Source organism: Phyllobates terribilis, unplaced genomic scaffold (assembly GCF_046119375.1).
Source record: "Phyllobates terribilis strain yellow unplaced genomic scaffold, ASM4611937v1 Scaffold_3__8_contigs__length_932513732, whole genome shotgun sequence".
Lineage (NCBI taxonomy): Eukaryota > Metazoa > Chordata > Amphibia > Anura > Dendrobatidae > Phyllobates > Phyllobates terribilis.
Window position 1 is genome coordinate 188,551,715 of NW_027362763.1, and position 19,816 is coordinate 188,571,530.

General features: G+C 45.0%; 2 protein-coding genes across 4 annotated transcripts in view; one reads left to right on the forward strand and one right to left on the reverse strand.

Annotated features, from left to right (window-relative positions):
* LOC141259003 (galactose-3-O-sulfotransferase 2-like) overlaps nt 1-598 on the reverse strand; it is a 229,512-nt gene extending 228,914 nt beyond the window's left edge. For all 3 annotated transcript variants that reach the window (XM_073674375.1, XM_073674373.1, XM_073674372.1), the window contains exon 1: nt 449-598. In XM_073674375.1, coding sequence (XP_073530476.1) covers nt 449-477 — 29 coding nt within the window. In that variant the 5' untranslated portion in view covers nt 478-598. The remainder of the gene's footprint in view (nt 1-448) is intronic.
* A 2,157-nt stretch (nt 599-2,755) lies between these two features.
* The window catches only part of LOC141258501 (sialidase-4-like), a 120,580-nt gene continuing 103,519 nt past the window's right edge, over nt 2,756-19,816 (forward strand). The window contains exon 1 of the mRNA XM_073673492.1: nt 2,756-2,870. The gene's annotated coding sequence lies outside the window, so the exon portion shown is untranslated. The remainder of the gene's footprint in view (nt 2,871-19,816) is intronic.

A 19,816-nucleotide genomic window follows, 5' to 3' on the forward strand; every position in this document is an offset into this window, starting at 1 on the left:
TTTTTTTCAACATATTCTGGTTTGTTTCTTTATCCCTTGTGTTCTCTCATGTTTTTTATGCCTTCAGTCTAAATCTACAATATTCACATTCCAATAAGAACATTGAAAATCATTGCATAAACTGGTGTGCCAGGACATTTGACTGGCAATTTATATTGATACTGATTCAATGTTCTGTTCCAGACACAACAAATCACAAAACCTCAGAAGCTCCAGACCTTTTAGCCAGCTGCTTCACATATATATATTTTATAAAAAAAAAAAAACGATGTTGACATTTTAAGTATACATATTATATGCTATAACTATTTAAAATCTTTTTCATAAATCTTAATTGTGTTGTTTCTGCAGTAAGTGCATGGATCTCTGAAAATGCCAGATTAATGCTGTAGATACTAATGTAACAATTCTGCTGTTTGAACATTTGATAAGTATTTAATACATTTACCTGGGTCTTGTTTTCCAGCCGTGCTCCATAATAGTAAAATTAGAAAATTTCAGTTCCGCTCAAATTGTGGTTTTTGATTGTCACATTTTCTTTTGAACTTTATTCTTATACCTACATTGACCCTCTGTAGGATTACTCCACCCCTTGACTATCACTAAAAAGATAACTCATTTTCATAATGCCATTATAACCAAACAATGAACACAATATAAAAATTAATGATTAACTTTCCTACAAAGATCAACATCTTAAAGTACCATATACCTATACTGTATATTTCAAAATGGATGAATTCCCAACTTACAGTTGCTCTTAAATAAATATCTACTGTATATATCTTATTATCTAAATATATGAGTTCTTAATTAGTATACTATGGGAGCATGACCTTATATGTCTGCAAATAGGAAGCAGCAACCACTTATATACAATGCAGGGAAATTAGGGGACTGTCTGCAATAATGTGATTGGGACTAAAAATGAATCATTTGAAATTCCAATTTGCGGGCTTTGCAAATTTTCCTCAAAAATTAAATTTGTACCAAATATATTCGCTCCAAATTGGATTACTGAAAAGCCTTTAATTGCGTGGAAACAATTGCAGTTTTGAGCTCTGTAATGTACACAGTCTTATTAATATCCAATTGACTTTAACCTATCTGGCTAGGTTAGTGTAGCAGCAATAGCTTTTTCATAAGCTATCCAAAATGATCCCATTGAATACTGGTGTACTCTTTTGATTGTGAAGTAGTAATGGCTTCTCATCTAGCACTGAAGAAATTATCCTTTTTTGGGATGTGCTAGAGGTTTGCAATTTCCAAAATGATTAGGTAATTACAGAGTCTTTTTATTAAATTGTCAAAAAAAATTATCCCTTTTTTAGGAAGCAGGAACAGGCTAGCTGTTTTCAAAGTGATGAAGCAATGGTTTCAAGTTGTCACTAAATCTCTCCAAAAATGTGTCCTATTTTGAGAGTTGTGTCATATTTGTGTGCCCTTAAAAGAGTATTTTTTGCAACAGCAGTACAGTCAATCACACAGTGAATGGGCAGCCAGGACATATGTGGCTGTGCAATGGCAGGCGTCCATGGTAGAGAATCAGGATGGGGCAGGCAAGGAGACGTCTGGAAGTATAGGGCCTGCAACAACAGCTATGACAGAGGCAGTATAATCTGGCACTATATAACAGAGTGGGCAGCCAGGAGTTGTGTGGCGGGTGTTCGGCTGTTCGGCTGGTGCATGTATGTTTACTGAAGAGTATATGGTTATCGCAATGGCAGATAAAACATCTGGTCCATTATGTAAATATACTTTGGCTGTTACAACTGCTGAGGTCTCAGCTATTTATTGTAGCCCTAACGCAGGCATAGGCTGGGGAGGGTTGTGTTTGCAGGGATCGCAGAGGGGTCTGTGGCAGTTATGCATGCAGCAGGCATCCACTCAGAGAAATCTTTGCACAGCAGTTAACACAGCTTATACTGGTAATAAGCCACATTGGACTCCATTCCGGAAGTCGGAAAAAAATTCCCTCATCTTGCTTTTATAGTGAGTGTCTAAAGTGTGGCCAACCAATAATACTCTGTTTGCTTCATGTCAACAATATGCCTGTCATACCACAAGTATTCCAGCATACAGTTTACCATGTTCGCTGAAACAACCAAAGGTTTGCTGTCATGGCCACCATCGTAGACTTGTAGGCAGTATCATTTTCACTTTGTCAGCCTAGTATCCTACCTGTGCCAAGTATATGTCCCCCTCCACATCCACATGCTGCAGTGCTGATCCTACTCCTCTTCCTCGAAATCCTGCAGCATGTACAATGAAGGTCCTCAATAGGTACAGTGCTGCAATGAACAGGTGCAAGTTGCTGTTCTTCCTCCCCTCTTGCATTATAGTGAGTGTTTTTTTTTCCTGGATAAACATGTGGGAGCTGACACACGTGTCTCTACTGATAAATTTTGATGCCTATTCGAGGGCCTCTTGTAGGCGACACTCGCCCCTCATCAGCTGCTAATGCCAGATCTCAAAGGCACCCAATCTCCAGTTTATCTGCTGCATGATATAGTTTGTCACCACTTTGAGCTACTCGTACATATGCTGCAACCTATATATTGTTAAAATCCAGCGCATTTCAATGTCATAAACCAGGTGGTGCTCTAGAAAACCATTGAAATTAGATGACATTTTCCTCACCATAAACACCATCTTTCTCAAGTGTGTATGTTTATGAAAAAAATATTGCACAATTAAATTCAGGATGTGAGCCATTTATGGAGTGTGAATTACTTTGCACAATCGTAAGGCAGCCAGAAGGTTATGTGCACTGTCTTTCACGACATATCTAAATTCCTTCCGTGGGAAGCCAACCAATGGAAGAGTTACTGTATGACTTTACATGAAAAAAAACTGCCATTTTAACAGGGGTAGGTAGACTTTTTATATCCAGTGTGTGTGTGTCTGTGCGTGCCTGTCTGTGTGTGAATATAGTGTCAAACAGAGTGTATATATGTATTTAAAAATATACAGTGCCTTGAAAAGTATTCATACTCTGTGAACTCTTCCACATTTTTTCATGTTACACCGACAAACTTAAATGCATTTTATGTGATATACTGTACCAACACAATGTATTAAGTATTTGTGTAGTGTAAAGGAAATGATACATGACTTTCTAAATTTTTTAAAAATATAAGTCTGATAATCCCCACAACATGATGCTGACACCACTATGTATGACAGCGGGAATGGTGTTTTCAGGGTGATGTACAGTGTTAGTTTTCTGCCATACATAGCGTTTTGCATTTAGCCCAAACAGTTAACCTTTGGTCTCATCTGATCAGAGCACCTTCTTCCATATACTAGCTGTGTCCCCTACATGGCTTTTTGCAAACTGCAAGCGGGACTTCTTAAGATTTGCTTTCAAAAATGGCTTTCTTCTTGTCTTTTTTCCAGATTTGTGAAATATATCACTAATAGTTGTCCTGTAGACAGATTCTCCCACCAGAGCTGTGGATCTCTACAGCTCCTCCAGAATGACCATGGGCCTATTGGCTGCTTCTCTAATTAGTGCTCCACTTGCTTGGGTATCAGTTTAGGTGGATGGCAATGCTTTGGTAGATTTGCAGTTGTGCTATACTCCTATTTTTAGATGATGGATTGATCAGCGCTCCTTGAGATGTTCAGAGCTTTAGCTATTCTTTTATAACCTAACCCTGCTTTACTCTTCCCCACAACTTTATCCCGGAGCTGTCTGGTGTGATCCTTGGATTTCATGATGCTGTTTGATCCCTAATGTTCCCAAACAAACCTCTGAGGCCTTCACAGTACAGCTGTAGTTATACTGAGAATAAATTACACAGAGGTGGACTCATTTTACTAATTATGTGACTTCTGGAGACAATTTGTCACTCAGAATTTAATTTAGGAGTATAAGACTACAGGAGGCTGAATCCAAATGCACATCACAATTTTCACATTTATATTTTTAAAATAACTAGAGATGAGCGGTGTTCGACTCGAACTGTTTGCCTATCTCAAATTCGAGCTGCTTTGGGCGGTGTTCGAGCCTTTCGACGAACACGAACGATTTGAAAAAAATCCGGCTGTTCGAGGTTATGTTCGATAACTGTTCGTGCACCAAAATCATAACTGGATTTTTTCACAGTAATGCTGTTAATCAATGTTAATACACAGTTTGAGTGTACAGTGGGCGGGGGGAGGGGCAGGGGATGGATCTCTGCAGAAATAATGAAGATCTCCATTTTTTTTTTTTCTTTCCCGCATTTACAGTGGGGAGGTGCAATCTGTCAGCCTATCAGCAGCGCACACACGCAGCGAAGTGCTTTTTTTCACACAAGCAAGGGCATGTGTCATTAGCTGTGTATGTCATATGTCCTTGCCCTATAAGACCCAGCCATTTTCCACGTCGCCACCATTTTCTCACTGCTGCAGCTGAGTGTTAGACGGCACTGCTGCTGCTGTGGGCACTATACTTTCTAACTGTGTGAATTGCAAGCGAATTTGCTCTTAAATAGACAGATAGGTTGGGAGTAGGGACTAGTTGTAATTGCAGCCCTTTTGAGGGCTAGGTTACAGCATTTCCTAGGACTTTTTGCCAGGCAGGTCTGTTTTAGTGCTGTGCAAGTGTTTTTCACAGCATTTGGCTAAATCTAGCTAAGCAAATCCTTTTGGGCCTCTTGCAGTCTGTGTTAGTCAGTGGAGTAGCCTATCTGTGATGCAAGCTACACCACCTGTGTATGTAATACAAATTTTTTACTGCACCTAGCCAAATAAAACCTTTGGGGCATAGTAGCAGTGTGTGTTACTCATTGTATTAGGCCATCTATACCAAGCTCCACCAGCTTTGAAATTAGTAATAATTTTTAGCTGCATCTAGCCCGGAAAATAATTTTGGGCCTGTAGCAGTGTGTGGTACTCATTCTATTAGGCCATCTATACTAAGCTAACTCCTACTGGTGGAGACAATGATGAAGACGATGATGAGACTCAAATACCTGATTGGAGCGGCAACTTGAGTTTTCGGTCAGGGCAGGAAGAGGTTGGCTCTGAGGACGACGGGTGTGAGAACACACAGGGTGATGATGACGAGGTTGGAGTTTCCTCTTACTGTCAACCCACAGTCAGCCAGTCGATGAGGTCAGCAGAGGAGGTGGAGGAGGATGCTAGTGACGATGAGGTTAGGTTGCGCCTTCCTGGACAGAGACGTAGTACTGGAAGCACATCAACAACTGCATCCTCAAACACAACTCTGCCTCTGACCACAAGTCGTGGTGGCTCTTCAGGTGGCATGGGCTCTAAGCCTTGCGTAGCCTGGGCATTTTTTCAGATCGATAAGGATGACCCAACTCGTGTTATCTGTAACATTTGTTACCAAAAGCTAAGTAGAGGCCAAAAAATCCATAGTTTGAGTACTTCATGCATGAACCGTCACATGAATGATATGAAGCATAAGTTGCAGTGGGAAGCTCACTGTGCTACAATGTGGCCTAGCGGGCCGGGCCAACCACCGTCTGTCCCATCTTGTGCATCCGCGGCCTCTTCATCCTCTGTGACTGGGGGGACTGCAGTCACACCTGTTTTGGGACACAGACCTGCCACCTCTTTACCCGCAATAGTCAGCGTGATTGGCAGGTCATCATTTTATTTGAAAGTGGAAACACCAGCTGGTGTTGAGCGCTCTCCGACATCGAGAGCACCATCTTTGGATCAAGGCAACCTAACATGTCCACCTGCATCTTCCTCACAGACCGTCAGTTTGCCGGGGACACCCTACTCAACCCCATCTAAGCACAACAGCCAGCCCTTGGTCCCTCAGATGTGGACAAGTAAAAGACCATTTCTTCCTAGCCATGAGAAAGCTAAGAGGTTGAATTTCACCATCTGCAAGCTCTTGGCTACAGAAATGCTGCCTTTCCGCCTGGTGGACACAGAGGATTTTCGAGACCTTATGTCCGTCGCAGTGCCCCAGTACCAGATGCCCAGTCGGCACTACTTCTCAAAGAAAGGTGTGCCTGCACTCCACCAGCATGTCGCACACAACATCACCGCTTCTTTGAGAAACTCTGTGTGTGACAGGGTGTATTTCACCACAGACACTTGGACGAATAGGCATGGACAGGGGCGTTACATGTCGCTGACTGGGCACTGGGTAACTATGGTGACAGCAGGACAAAGGGCTGCTGTCCAAGTCTTGCCGTCCCCACGAGTTGTACGTCAATCCTCTTTATCTCGAAGTTCCTCCACTGCTTCTGCCTCCTCAACCTCCTCTCGGTCCTCCACCTGCACCCAAAGCCTGTCTGGTAATGCCACCCGCTTTCTAACTGCGCAGAAGGAATCCTGCACACCTCCTAACTATGCTGGCAGCAGGGCTCAACGTCATCAGGCGGTTTTTACTTTGAAATATCTGGGAAATGTGAGTCACACAGCTGAGGAGTTGTGGTCAGCTCTGGAGAACCAGTTTCATGAATGGCTGTCTCCACTGGACCTGCAACCAGGGAAGGACGTGTGCGACAATGCTGCAAACCTGGGTGCGGCCCTTCGCCAGGGCAATGTCACACACGTGCCTTGTATGGCTCATGTGTTGAACCTGGTTGTCCAGCAATTTTTAGCCCACTATCCCGGACTAGATGGCCTTCTGCAGAGGGCACGGTCGCTGTGTGCTCACTTCCGCCGTTCGCATCCCGCAGCTCAGCGACTTACATCTCTACAGAAGTCGTTGGGCCTGCCACTTCACCGGCTGAAATGCGATGTGCCGACACGGTAGAATTCAACGCTGCACATGTTGCAGCGACTGTGGCAGCACCAACAAGCCCTGGTGCAATACGTTGTGACGTATAGCCTGGGCCAACGAGATCCAGAGGTGGGGCAAATCACGCTGGAGGAGTGGTCTCAGATCAGGGACCTATGCACCCTTCTGCATAGTTTTGAAATGGCGACGAAGATGTTTAGTGCTGACGATGCCATTATCAGCATGACTATTCCGGTGATTTACATGCTGGAGCACACGTTAAACAGAATTCGGAGTCAGGTGGTGGGACAAGAGGAGGTGGAGGAAGTAGAGGAGGAGGAGTTGTATGCGGAGGGGCTAACATCTGCAAGGTCCAGACGGTTGGCAGCACCAAGTCGGCAGGCATGGGAGGGTGGGGGAGAGCAATTAACCAGGGTGCATGGTAGCAGCTAAACTGTTGAGGAAGGTGCAGGAGCCGAGGAAGAAGTGGAGGACGAACTGGCAATGGGCATGGAAGACTCATCAGATGAGGGAGACCTTGATTACATTTCTGTTGTGCGAGGTTGGGGGGAGAGGGCAGAGGAAGGAAGCATGATTCTTACCTCACCACCAACACAAAAGGGACTTGGTGCTCCTGGATGCGCAAGACACATGAGTGCCTTCTTGCTGCACTACCTGCAACATGACCCTCGGATTGTCAGAATTCGAAATAATCCTGACTACTGGGTTGCCACACTCTTAGATCCCCAGTACAAAAGCAAATTTGCAGAAATAATTCCTGCCATAGAAAGGGATTCACGCATGCAGGAGTATCAGCAGAGACTATTGCAGAATCTTACATGTGCTTTTCCACAAAACACCAGTGGTGCACGTAGTGAATCTCACAGTTCTAACTTGCCAACCGTGGGACTCTAGAGTCTTCAGCACTCAAACCGTAACAGAAACACAGTATCTGCTGGTAACAGCAATTTTGTGCAATCATTTAGCCACTTTTTTAGCCCATCCTTTGCAAGGCCACAGAAGACAAGAAGTCTGACACATAGTCAACGCCTAGAGACGATGGTACAGGAGTATCTCCAAGTGAACATCGAAGCCATGACTGTGTCACTGGACCCTTGCTCATTTTGGGCTTCCAATCTGGAAAAATGGCCTGAGCTCGCCACTCACGCCTTGGAGATCTTGTTGTGCCCCGCAGCCAGCGTTCTCTCTGAACGTGTGTTCAGCGCTGCTGGTGGTGTACTGACAGATAAGCGCACGCGGCTGTCCACTGAGAATGTAGACAGACTCACGTTCATAAAGATGAACAAATCATGGATCCGCAAGGACTTTTCTACCCCTGTGTCATCCTGGGGAGAGTAAAAGCTTGAGAATTTGGTAAAATCACCTCACCAACCGTTTTAAGCAACTCTGGGGCAATTGATGTCACTTAAGTGGTGTCTGTGCCACAAATTTTTGGAAAAAATGGAGACTCTTTTTGGAGTCCCCTTGCTGTGTTTTACGTGACGTTGACATCGTCAAATACAGGTGGGTTGGGTCTCCCCCCCCCCCTTTTAACCATATGAAACTACATACACTATGGCTTGGGGTGACACAGATGGTTGAGTCTGAAGAGCTGTTTACTCAGAGGTCTGCTCCAAAGCTTCAGTGTCTGCTAGTCAACGTAGTAGCCCAGCTGTGAAGCAAGCTGCACCGCCTGTGTATCTAATAATAATTTTTAACTGCATCTAGCCTAGGCAGACTGTGGGGACCCCCAACCAAACCCAGACGCTCAGCCCCCCTACCGCCCCCCTTTCATTGACAATACAATCATGTAACTCTTACAAATGGATGGGTGGGGATCGGTCACAGCTTTATTAACTGTTTATACTCATGACATTAGAAAGGCATTTTATTTCTAAAATAATTCAGCTTGTTGCAGCATGCCTTGTGTCTTCACACCAGGAAGGTTGCCAACAAGTGTAACTCTCCAACATGTCCTTTCTATTTCCAGGCCACGGAGGATCCTGCGTACTCGTATGCCGATGTTAGGCATTTATTAAATATAGCTTGGAACTGGTATCTTGATAATGGCGTTCCATCAATGTGTGATAGGAAGAAATTACTTTGTGATCTGATGGTTATATATGTTTTTACTATTGCTACCCGACTCAGCGTACCGTTTGTGGGTTGTAGAAGTACCCAAGTACCCCTGCCCGCTGGAACCGTTTTCGATTTGCGTATGCGTAGACGTATTGCATTATTGGCTATGACTACGTCCTGGTGTAATAAGCCTCCACTGGTGGTAATTTTGGATTGAGGGACTAATTCGCTTATGCATAGCGCCCCGAAGAAGGCGATCGCAAATGCAGTAGACAGTAGTGTTGCTTCGAATTGTGAGTGTCATGTTAATGGTGTTAGGGATATGATGTGAGAAATCTGTTTTAGTGACACGGGACAGGACGTCTACACTCCTGACTTGGCTGACCCCTTTTCCACCCTTTTATGCATTGTCTGATGATGAATCTCTTTGTCACATCTCCCCAATTCAGCAGTTGGAAGTGAAATGCTACTCCGGTCAGACACCGCTGCGCTGACGCCCCTGATATGCCCCTCATCATTAGCTGGTGGAGAAATTCTATGGTGACTTGTAATCTGGCTTGTTCACATTGGTCAACCCGTCTGCCTGCTACTAGTCGTGTCCACTCTTTCCATGCCTTACCGTATGCTTGCCACATCGATGGGGCAACTGACGCTCTGATTAATGGCATCAACTATTCGCCACTAGATGCCATAGGGAGGTTGGGCAACTGTTGCCCGATGCGTGGACGTTGTGGAGGAGCTCTGTGAAAATCTGCCAATTGAATTGTGATAAAGTGTTAGCAGCAACGTTAGACACCTCAGCATCGTGGCTAGCATGGACCCATACATTGTGTTTTAGGCACAGGAATGCTAGCCGGCGTAGTAGGCCTAGCAGTGGGAGAGACGATGATGCCATATTATTTATGAAGTGTGCTAGGCTGGTGTTTTTTGTTATGAAGCGTATATTTTTGTTAGCCAGGCGCGCGCCCCATATTTCTATTGCTACCACTATTGGAAACAGTTCCAGGACTGTCTGTTTTTTTGTCAGCACTTGTTCTGCCCAATACGTTGGCCATAAGCTTGTGCACCATTGGTTATTTAGTATCGCTGCATATCCGCCTGATTCTGCCGCCCCGGTGAATAATCTTAGTTCAATCTTGGACTATTCTGCTGACATAAATAACGTGTGACCGTTGAATGATTATAAGAAGGTTTTCCACACCTCTAAGTCTGTCCGTAGCTGCTTGCTGATTCTGATTGCATGACTCGGTTTAGATGCCCCTTTTGTTGCGGGCGATAAATGAAGAGAAAAAACCCTTCCAACTGGCATCACCCAGCTCGCAAACACGAGGAGACCTAGTAATACTTGCATCTGCTGTAGTGTTACTTTCCATACTGCGCAAAAAACCTAGATCAGGTGTAATGTTTTGGTATTTTTTCCCATGGGAGGTGGAACAACCTTGCTGTGGTGTCGATTTTGATGCCTAAGAACGATATCTTTGTTGTGGGGCCTATGTTTTTGGTTGGGCAAAATGGGACTCCAAACCGACGGGAGATGTTTGTGAATTTGTTGAGTAAGGGGCAGCGAAAGTGGATGACCAATCGCCACGGCCCACGGAGGGGCCACAACAGTCAGTGAATCCTTCCTTATTTAGTATAGAGTCTACCAATACTTTGGGCATAGTAGCCCAGCTGCGAAGCAAGCTGCACCGCCTGTGTATCTAATAAGAATTTTTTACTGCATCTAACCCAGCCAATCATTTGATGGCATTGCTAGTAGCAGAGTCGCATGGGCTCTAAACCTTGCATAGCTTGGGCATTTTTTGAGATGTCTAAGGATGACCCAACTCATGTTATCTGTAACATTTGTCACCAAAAGCTAAGTAGAGGCCAAAAAAACAATAGTTTGAGTACTTTATGCTTGAACCGTCACATGGATATGAAGCATAAGTTGCAGTGCGAAGCTCACTGTGCTACAATGCGGCCTAGCGGGCCGGTCCAACCACCATCTGCCCCACTTGTGTTTGTGTCATCCTGGGGAGACTAAAAGCTTTAGTATTTTGGAAAATCACCTCACCAACCATTTTAAGCAACTCTGGGACAATTGATGCCACTTAAGTGGTGTCTGTGCCACAATTTTTGGAAAAAATGGAGACTCTTTTTGGAGTCCCCTTGCTGTGTTTTACATGACGTTGGCATCATCAATTCCAGGTGGGTCGGGTCTCTACCCCCCCTTTTAAGAAAGTACATACACTATGGCTTGGGGTAACACAGATGGTTGAGTCTGAAGAGCTGTTTACTCATACTATAGCCTGGGAATCAGAGGTCTGCTGCAAAGCTTCAGTGTCTGCTAGTCAGCGGAGTAGCCACCGCCTGTAGATCTAATTACAAATTTTTAGCTGCATGTAGCCCAGGCAATACTTTGGGCCTAGTAGCAGTGTCTGCTAGTCAGCTGATTATCCCAGCTGTTAAGCAAGCTACACCACCTGTAGTTTGGACACTTAATTTTTTCAAAGGAAATGCTTCGGGCCCCCGGGACACTCAGTGAAGAGCATCAGGGGAGGCACCCCAAGGCACAGGGGCTGGGACTGGCGGTAGGACGCCTTGCGGTGGACCGCCAAGCTCGATCCTTATAAAAGCTTTTTAACTGCAGCAGCTTTAGTGGACGCTACTGGAGCTGGAATTACCCCGGCTGCTGGCATCAGACTTGCCCTCCAATAGATCCTTGTAAAAGGATTTAAAGTGTACTCATTCAAATTAGAGAGACAATTTAAATTGCAGAGCTTAGACCTGCCTCCACCGCGGGGGGGCTCGACCCACCAGCGGACAGGTACCAGTATTGGGAGAGGGGGGCTGGCCATCAGGGTCCACCGCAGCTCTGGCACAAACCTGGCTTACACGGAGGTCGCATGGGCAGGAACGGACTGGCCGTGTCGGCTTCTCACTTTTTTGGTTTTAGAAGGGCATGACATGCCTATATCTGTGTCTCCCCCTCCTCTTTCTTTTCGCATGACTATATTTACTTGTCACTTTTCCATGTGTTAGTTGTGTCTTCTGAGCAGTTTGTCAGGTTTTGGACACCTTTGAAGGTGTTTTCTATGTGTTTCTATGTGTTTTTGTTTGCCTGCCATTGGTTTTAACGGTGTTCGACGGTGTTCGACGAACAGTTCGACGAACAGTTTGGCGAACATACCAGTGTTCGACGAACCGAACCGAACCCGAACACTACGGGGGTGGCTCAACACTAAAAATAACTATAAAACCATGTATCATTTCCTATTCACTTCACAAATACTTTCTACCTGTTGTTGGTATGTCACATAAAATACAAATAAAATACATTTAAGCTTATGGGTGTAACATTAAAAAGGGGTGTAAATACTATTTCAGGGCACTGTACATACACTGCTCAAAAAAATAAAGGGAACACTCAAATAACACATCCTAGATCTGAATGAATGAAATATTCTCATTGAATAACCAATAGAGACCTGGATTTGGAGTCACCCCCAAAATTAAAGTGGAAAAACACACTACAGGCTGATCCAAGTCAAAATGAGGCTCAGTATTGTGTGTGGCCTCCATGTGCTGTATGACCTCCCTACAATGTCTGGGCATGCTCCCGATGAGGTTGCGGATCGTCTCCTGTGGGATCTCCTCCCAGACCTGGACTAAAGCATCCGCCAACTCCTGGACAGTCTGTGGTGCAACATGACGTTGTTGGATGGAGCGAGACATGATATCCCAGATGTGCTCCATCGGATTCAGGTCTGGGGAACGGGCGAGCCTGTCCATAGCTTCAATGCCTTCATTGCCTTCATCTTGCAGGAACTGCTGACACACTCCAGCCACATGAGGTCTGGCATTGTCCTGCATTAGGAGGAACCCAGGGCCAACCGCACAAGCATATGGTCTCACAAGGGGTCTGAGGATCTCATCTCGGTACCTAATATAGGTCAGGCTACCTCTGGCGAGCACATGGAGGGCTGTGCGGCCCTCCAAAGAAATGCCACCCCACACCATTACTGACCCACAGCCAAACCAGTCATGCTGAAGGATTTTGCAGGCAGCAGATCGCTCTCCACGGCGTCTCCAGACTCTGTCATGTCTGTCACATGTGCTCAGTGTGAACCTGCTTTCATCTGTGAAGAGCACAGGGCGCCAGTGGCGACTTTGCCAATCCTGGTGTTCTGTGGCTAATGCCAAGTGTCCTGCACAGTGTTGGGCTGTGAGCACAACCCCCATCTGTGGACGTCGGGCCCTCATACCACCCTCATGGAGTCGGTTTCTAACCGTTTGTGCAGACACATGCACATTTGTGGCCTGCTGGAGGTCATTTTGCAGGGCTCTGGCAGTGCTCCTCCTGTTCCTCCTTGCACAAAAGCGGAGGTAGCGGTCCTGCTGCTGGGTTGTTACCCTCCTACAGCCTCCTCCACGTCTCCTGTTGTATGGGCCTGTTTCCTGGTTGGTGATATCAACTTCCTGTTTATGGCACATTAGTATATTGGAGGGGGAAAACTTTTCCAGATGGGTGGTGACCATGGCACCATTTTGAAGTCGGCCAATTTGGGGTCATTGTCCTGTTGAAAAATAAAAGATGGTCCAACTAAACGCAAACCGGATGGAATAGCATGCCGCTGCAAGATGCTGTGGTAGCCATGCTGGTTCTGTATGCCTTCAATTTTGAATAAATCCCCAAGAGTGTCACCAGCAAAGCACCCCCACACCATTACACCTCCTCCTCCATGCTTCACGGTGGGAACCAGGCATGTAGAGTCCATCCGTTCACCTTTTCTGCGTCGCACAAAGACACGGTGGTTGGAACCAAAGATCTCAAATTTGGACTCAACAGACCAAAGCACAGATTTCCACTGGTCTAATGTCCATTCCTTGTGTTCTTTAACCCAAACAAGTCTCTTCTGCTTGTTGCCTGTCCTTAGCAGTGGTTTCCTAGCAGCTATTTTACCATGAAGGCCTGCTGCACAAAGTCTCCTCTTAACAGTTGTTGAAAAGATGTGTCTGCTGCTAGAACTCTGTGTGGCATTGACCTGGTCTCTAATCTGAGCTGCTGTTAACCTGTGATTTCTGAGGCTGGTGACTCGGATAAACATCCTCAGAAGCAGAGGTGACTCTTGGTCTTCCTTTCCTGGGGCGGTCCTCATGTGAGCCAGTTTCTTTGTAGTGCTTGATGGTTTTTGCAACTGCACTTGGGGACACTTTCAAAGTTTGCCCAATTTTTTGGACTGACTGACCTTCATTTCTTAAAGTAATGATGGCCACTCTTTTTGCTTTACTTAGCTGCTTTTTTCTTGCCATAATACAAATTTTAACAGACTATTCAGTGGGACTATCAGCTGTGTATCCACCAGACTTCTGCACAACACAACTGATGGTCCCAACCCCATTCATAAGGCAAGAAATCCCACTTATTAAACCTGACAGGGCACACCTGTGAAGTGAAAACCTTTTCCGGTGACTACCTCTTGAAGCTTATCAAGAGAATGCCAAGAGTGTGCAAAGCAGTCATCAAAGTAAAAGGTGGCTACTTTGAAGAACCTAGAATATGAGACATATTTTCAGTTGTTTCACACTTTTTTTGTTAAGTATATAATTCCACATGTGTTAATTCATAGTTTTTATGCATTCAGTGTGAATGTACAATTTTCATAGTCATGAAAATACAGAAAAATCTTTAAATGAGAAGGTGTGTCCAAACTTTTGGTCTGTACTGTATATATATATATATATATATATATATATATATATAATATAACGGGAGATGCGTGTCTCTGTCTGAAGCCTTCATAGGGTGCGCATGCGCAACGCGCAGTCTGGCTCCAGACAGAAGCACGCATCCAGCCGTTACAGGTAAGAGGAGTGTATAGCGTCGAAGATCACGGTATGCGTAGACACTGAACGCATACCGCGATCTCCGGCGCCATACTTACATACTTACCTGACCGGGAGGAGCGTTGCTGTGGCGCCCCTCTTCGCCGGGGCAGGAGTGAGACGTCAGATCGGCGCATGCGCATAGCACTATCCAGCGCCATTTTACTGCAGATACATTTGCAGTGTGTCTTCAGCAAAATGGTCGCGGACAGCGTGGTATGGGCATGCGCGTACTTCGGCGCCGCACTCCTCCCCCGGCCTCCGGCAGAACAGGACGCAGCAGCGCTGGAGCACAGGGAAGAAAGGTGAGTATAAGTGTTTATTTTTTTGTATGTGTGTACAGTGTGAAAGGGATGAGGGGGCCACACATACCAGGATTGGGGGGTGAGGGGGCCACACATACCAGGATTGGGGGGTGAGGGGGCCACACATACCAGGATTGTGGGATGAGGGGACCATGCATACCAGGATTGGGGGGTGAGGGGATCATGCATACCAGGATGAGGGGTACCACACATACCAGGATTGGGGGGTGAGGGGACCATGCATACCAGGATTGGGGGGAGAGGGGACCATTCATACCAGGATTGCGGGGTGAGGAGACCATGCATACCAGGATTGGAGGGTGAGGGGTACCACAAATACCAGGATTGGGGGGTGAGGGGACCATGCATACCAGGATGAGGGGTACCACACATACCATTATTGGGGGATGAGGGGACCATGCATACCAGGATTGGGGGGTGAGGGGACCATGCATACTAGGATTGGGCGGTGAGGGGACCATGCATACCAGAATAGGGATGAGGGGTACCATTCATACCAGGATGAGTGGTACCATGCATACCAGAGTAGGGATGAGGGGTACCATGCATACCAGGATAAGGATGAGGGGTGCCATGCATACTAGGATGACAGATTGGGTGCTATGCATACCAGGTTTCTGGGATGAGGAGGCCATACATACCAGAATTGGGATGAGGGGGGCCATGCATACCAGGATGTGGGGTACCATACATACCAGAATAGGGATGAGGGGTGCCATGCATACCAGGATGAGGGGTACCATACATACCAGGATAGGGATGAGGGGTACCATGTATACCAGGATTGGGGATGAGGGGCCCATGCATACCAGCATAGGGATGAAGAGTGCCATGCATACCAGGATAGGGATGAGGAGTGCCATGCATACCAAGATGGGGGTGAGGGAGCCATGCATACCGGGATTGGGGATGACGGAGACATGCATACCAGGATTGGGGATGAGGGGTGCCATGCATACCACGATTGGGGATGAGGGGTGCCGTGCATACCACGATTGGGGATGAGTGGTGCCATGCATACCAGGATTGGGGGTGAGGGATGCCATGCATACCAGGATAGGGATGAGGGGTGCCATGCATACCAGGATGGGGATGACAGGTGCCATGCATACCAGGCTAGGATGATGGGGACAGGAAGGGGGCAGCACAAATACCAGGAGGGGGGTAGCACATACCAGCATGGGAGACCATATACCAATAAAAATGCTCGCCACCCGGGCGTAGAACGGGTTCAATAGCTAGTAGATATATATATATATATATATATATATATATATATACACATATACTGTAGGTAGATATACACTGTTCATCACTGTGATTGCAACACAAGGAAGGCAAACTTGTGTAATTATGGAAATCGCAGGATGGATAGACATGTTAATGATGTGCACATGATGAAAAAATTGGAGCAAAGTTTTTAAGTATCTCAATTTATTCAGTATCAAGCAAGAGCACCACATGCAGAAATCCTCGAACTTACACTACTTGGTTAGTGAGCTTATTAATGGTCTGAAGCTGTTCTGCCATGCTGAATGCTCTTGGACATTAAATATCACCAAGATCTGCTGCTGGCAGATCCTTTTGTAATTGCCTACCAGTGATGTCACAGATGCTGTAGGCCATGGTAGCACGCTTAGGCCACACCAGCTTCTCACATTAGCACGAGCAACATGCAGCCAGATGTTGTGCTGAAAAATGTCTTCTGGGACACTGGACAAATGACCGTACCACTGGTTCTATGATGAAATCAGTGTAACTTCAATATGTTAGTATACCTGGAATGTAGAATGGAGGGGTCCGGCCACTGTACATTAGCCACCCCACACCATAATACGAGGATTAGGACAGGCAGACCTGTTCTATGTGAGAGGCAGAGATAGGCTCGGGTCCCACTAGCGTATGGTATCCGATGCGATATGCTAATGACATTCGGCTTCTGCTCTGCTGCGAGCGGGAGCCGAATGTCATTGCTCCGTGCTGCGATCCTCTCGCATGGAGAGAATTGCAGCACGGCTGCGGAGGAGACAGAGAAAGTAATTTCTCCATCTCCTCTGTTGCTGGCATCGGCGGGTATCGCACTGCACCCGGGTTTTATCTGAGTGCAGTGCGATGTTTCACACGCACCTGTAGGCTTAAACGGGGTGCGTGCGATCCGATTCCAGCATGCAATCGCAGCATGTTGCGATTTTTTTCTAGCCTGATCGAAATCCACTCGGCACTGGAAAAAAAGACGCTGCTAAGCACACACTCATAGGATTAAAATGGTCCGAATACAATCCGATTTTTTATCGGATTGCATTCGTCCAATTTAATCGCAAGTGAGAGCAAGCCCAAAAACTGGTCTCCTGGCTGAGAATTGTACTGAATTCTTGCACTGGACGTGTGTGCTGCTGCACTAACTGCCTGAACTCTGTCTCACACAAGTAACGCTGTGCAATTAATTTGATTAACTTGCCAGGCAGATGCTCTGTGCTTTAGATTTTTGTCAAAATTGAAAATAAAATGTTTATTAGGGCTCGCTCTCACTTGCAATTAAATTGGACGAATGCAATCCGATAAAAAATAAGGATCGGAGCATGGAGCACTGACATTCGGCTCACCCTCGCAGCAGAGCAGGAGACAAATGTCATTAGCATATCGCATCCAATGCTCTCACATCAGATGCCATAAGCCAGTGGGACCCCAGCCTTAGAGGGATAATCACTCAGCATATGTTGGGTGAATTTGGTCTTTTAATATGTCTATGGTTGTGCTTATGTTAATGGTTCATATGGCTATTTATTCGGTATACTTATTTACTTGTGAAAACTCTTAATAAACATCACGGCCTATTTTTCAATCCATACTTGTGTGTCTGTTCCATTTATTACAGGCTTAGGGAATTTTCTTGTATTGTTGTTTTAAGCAATGGGTCTTGTGCTACCATGTAGTCTGTCCTGGCTCCAGTGCCTCCTCCACCCTTTAAGGTCTGTGTGCCCTCCATTACCTGCCCACCATGAGTCATAAAACGTCATCTTCTCCTCATTTTTTTATGTGCACAAGGGGTAACCCTTTGGGTATGTGAACACGTTAAGTATTTTGTGCAAAAAATTTCGGCAGTATTTCTTGGCAGGAAAAATGCAGCGTAAAATAGATGCGTGTTTGCGGCATTTTTTTAGCAAAAACGCTGAAAGAATTGACATGCTTTAGATTTGAATCTGCACCAAATCTGCAAGTCACAAATAAGCAACGTGTGCATGAGACTCCAGAAAGCTCATTCACTTTGTTGGCGTGAGGAACCCTTCAGGTTTTGTGACATAAAAAGCACCACAAATCTGCGATGTGTGCACAGGCCCTTACCTTGCCTTCTGCATCCAGTCTGTGTGATCTTCTGTGCAGAAAAGGCTGTAGGGTTAACTCCTCACAGGCTCCCTTTTGTGTTTGGTCTCCTTTTAACTTTTCACCTTCACTCCATGACAAAGTTGCCAACTTGACTTTTTATTTTTTTGGGACGGTTAATCAAAAAATCACTGACAGAAAATATTTTTTATGGACAAAGCACAATAAATCATTAAAAGTGATCCATGTCTACAGCCCATAATTCTGATATTAAGACATCAGCTGCATTCACTGCAAACTGTAAAATGATTATTATGGTCGAAATAATCTTTATAAATTTCTTAAGCTTCAAAAAAATCACGGACGCCTTAATTTTTTTTTACGGACAGGGAAAAAAAGTGCCCTTTCTTAAGGTCTGTCCTGGAATTTCAGGACAGTTGGCAGCCCAGCTCCATGCCCACCATAAACTGCAATAAAGATTATTCCTGGCTTGGTCTGCTGCCCCCCAGTTTACAAGTTAGTAGAAAAATTCTGCAAAAATTCAACAGAGAAGAGTGTTATAGTATATTATAGTGCAGATATCTGCAGAAAACATATGGATAAAAAAATACTACATGTGAATATGAATTTAAGACTTGTTCACACGTGGCGTAAATTCTGCATTTTTTTCTGCAGGTTTCTGCAGCAAACTACACAATAACAGTATTATATGGTTATTGCGTTTTTCTGGCATTTTTTATGCATTTTCCCCGTCATTTGAAGCAGATTTAAAGCAGAGTTTTTAAAGGGGGGATTTATAATACAGAAAAGCTTTGATTCTGCACTAAAAAACTGCAATTTTTTTTGCATTGCAAAATGAAAGAAATGCACCAAAAGTTCAATGAGTTAGATGGAGTTAAATCAATAGGTATTTTGGATGTTCAAAGAAGTGGTGGGAATGCTGAACACTACCAATGAAGCTGGTTTGCTGCCAGAAATACACATTATTTTGCATTAATCTTTTTTTATTCCACTTTACATCAGACCATTGGTTTTTCTATTTAACTTATTTTCACCTACTGTATCGGGGGCTTACATTACTCACTACATATAGAACCTTATTAGTGTGCCCTGTCTGGTTATTATTATGTATCTGAGGTGGTTTATTATGACTATTATTTGTACAGTTTGTTCACTGTTTTATAGTTTTCTCTCTCTATTTCTGACTAAGCTGTGAGCTGTGACGTCCTCTCATGATCCAGATTCACCACAGAATGGCTGCAGTTTTCTCTCCCTATGCATTTATATACACAGGCTATGATAGTCTCTTCTGATTGCCTGTGCTATACCTTGCAAGGAGAAAGCTGCAATGCATTATTGGAAAGCACATCTAGCAATGCTCAAGGTCTTATGAGTCTTCCCTAGCTGAGGCAATGTTCTGCAATAAGTAAAATGGAGTGTGATGCAAATGGCAATTTTATGTTAGTTCATTGAATTCAGCAAATTTGTAAAAATTCTACACATCTTTAATTTGTATCAAGTCAATTCA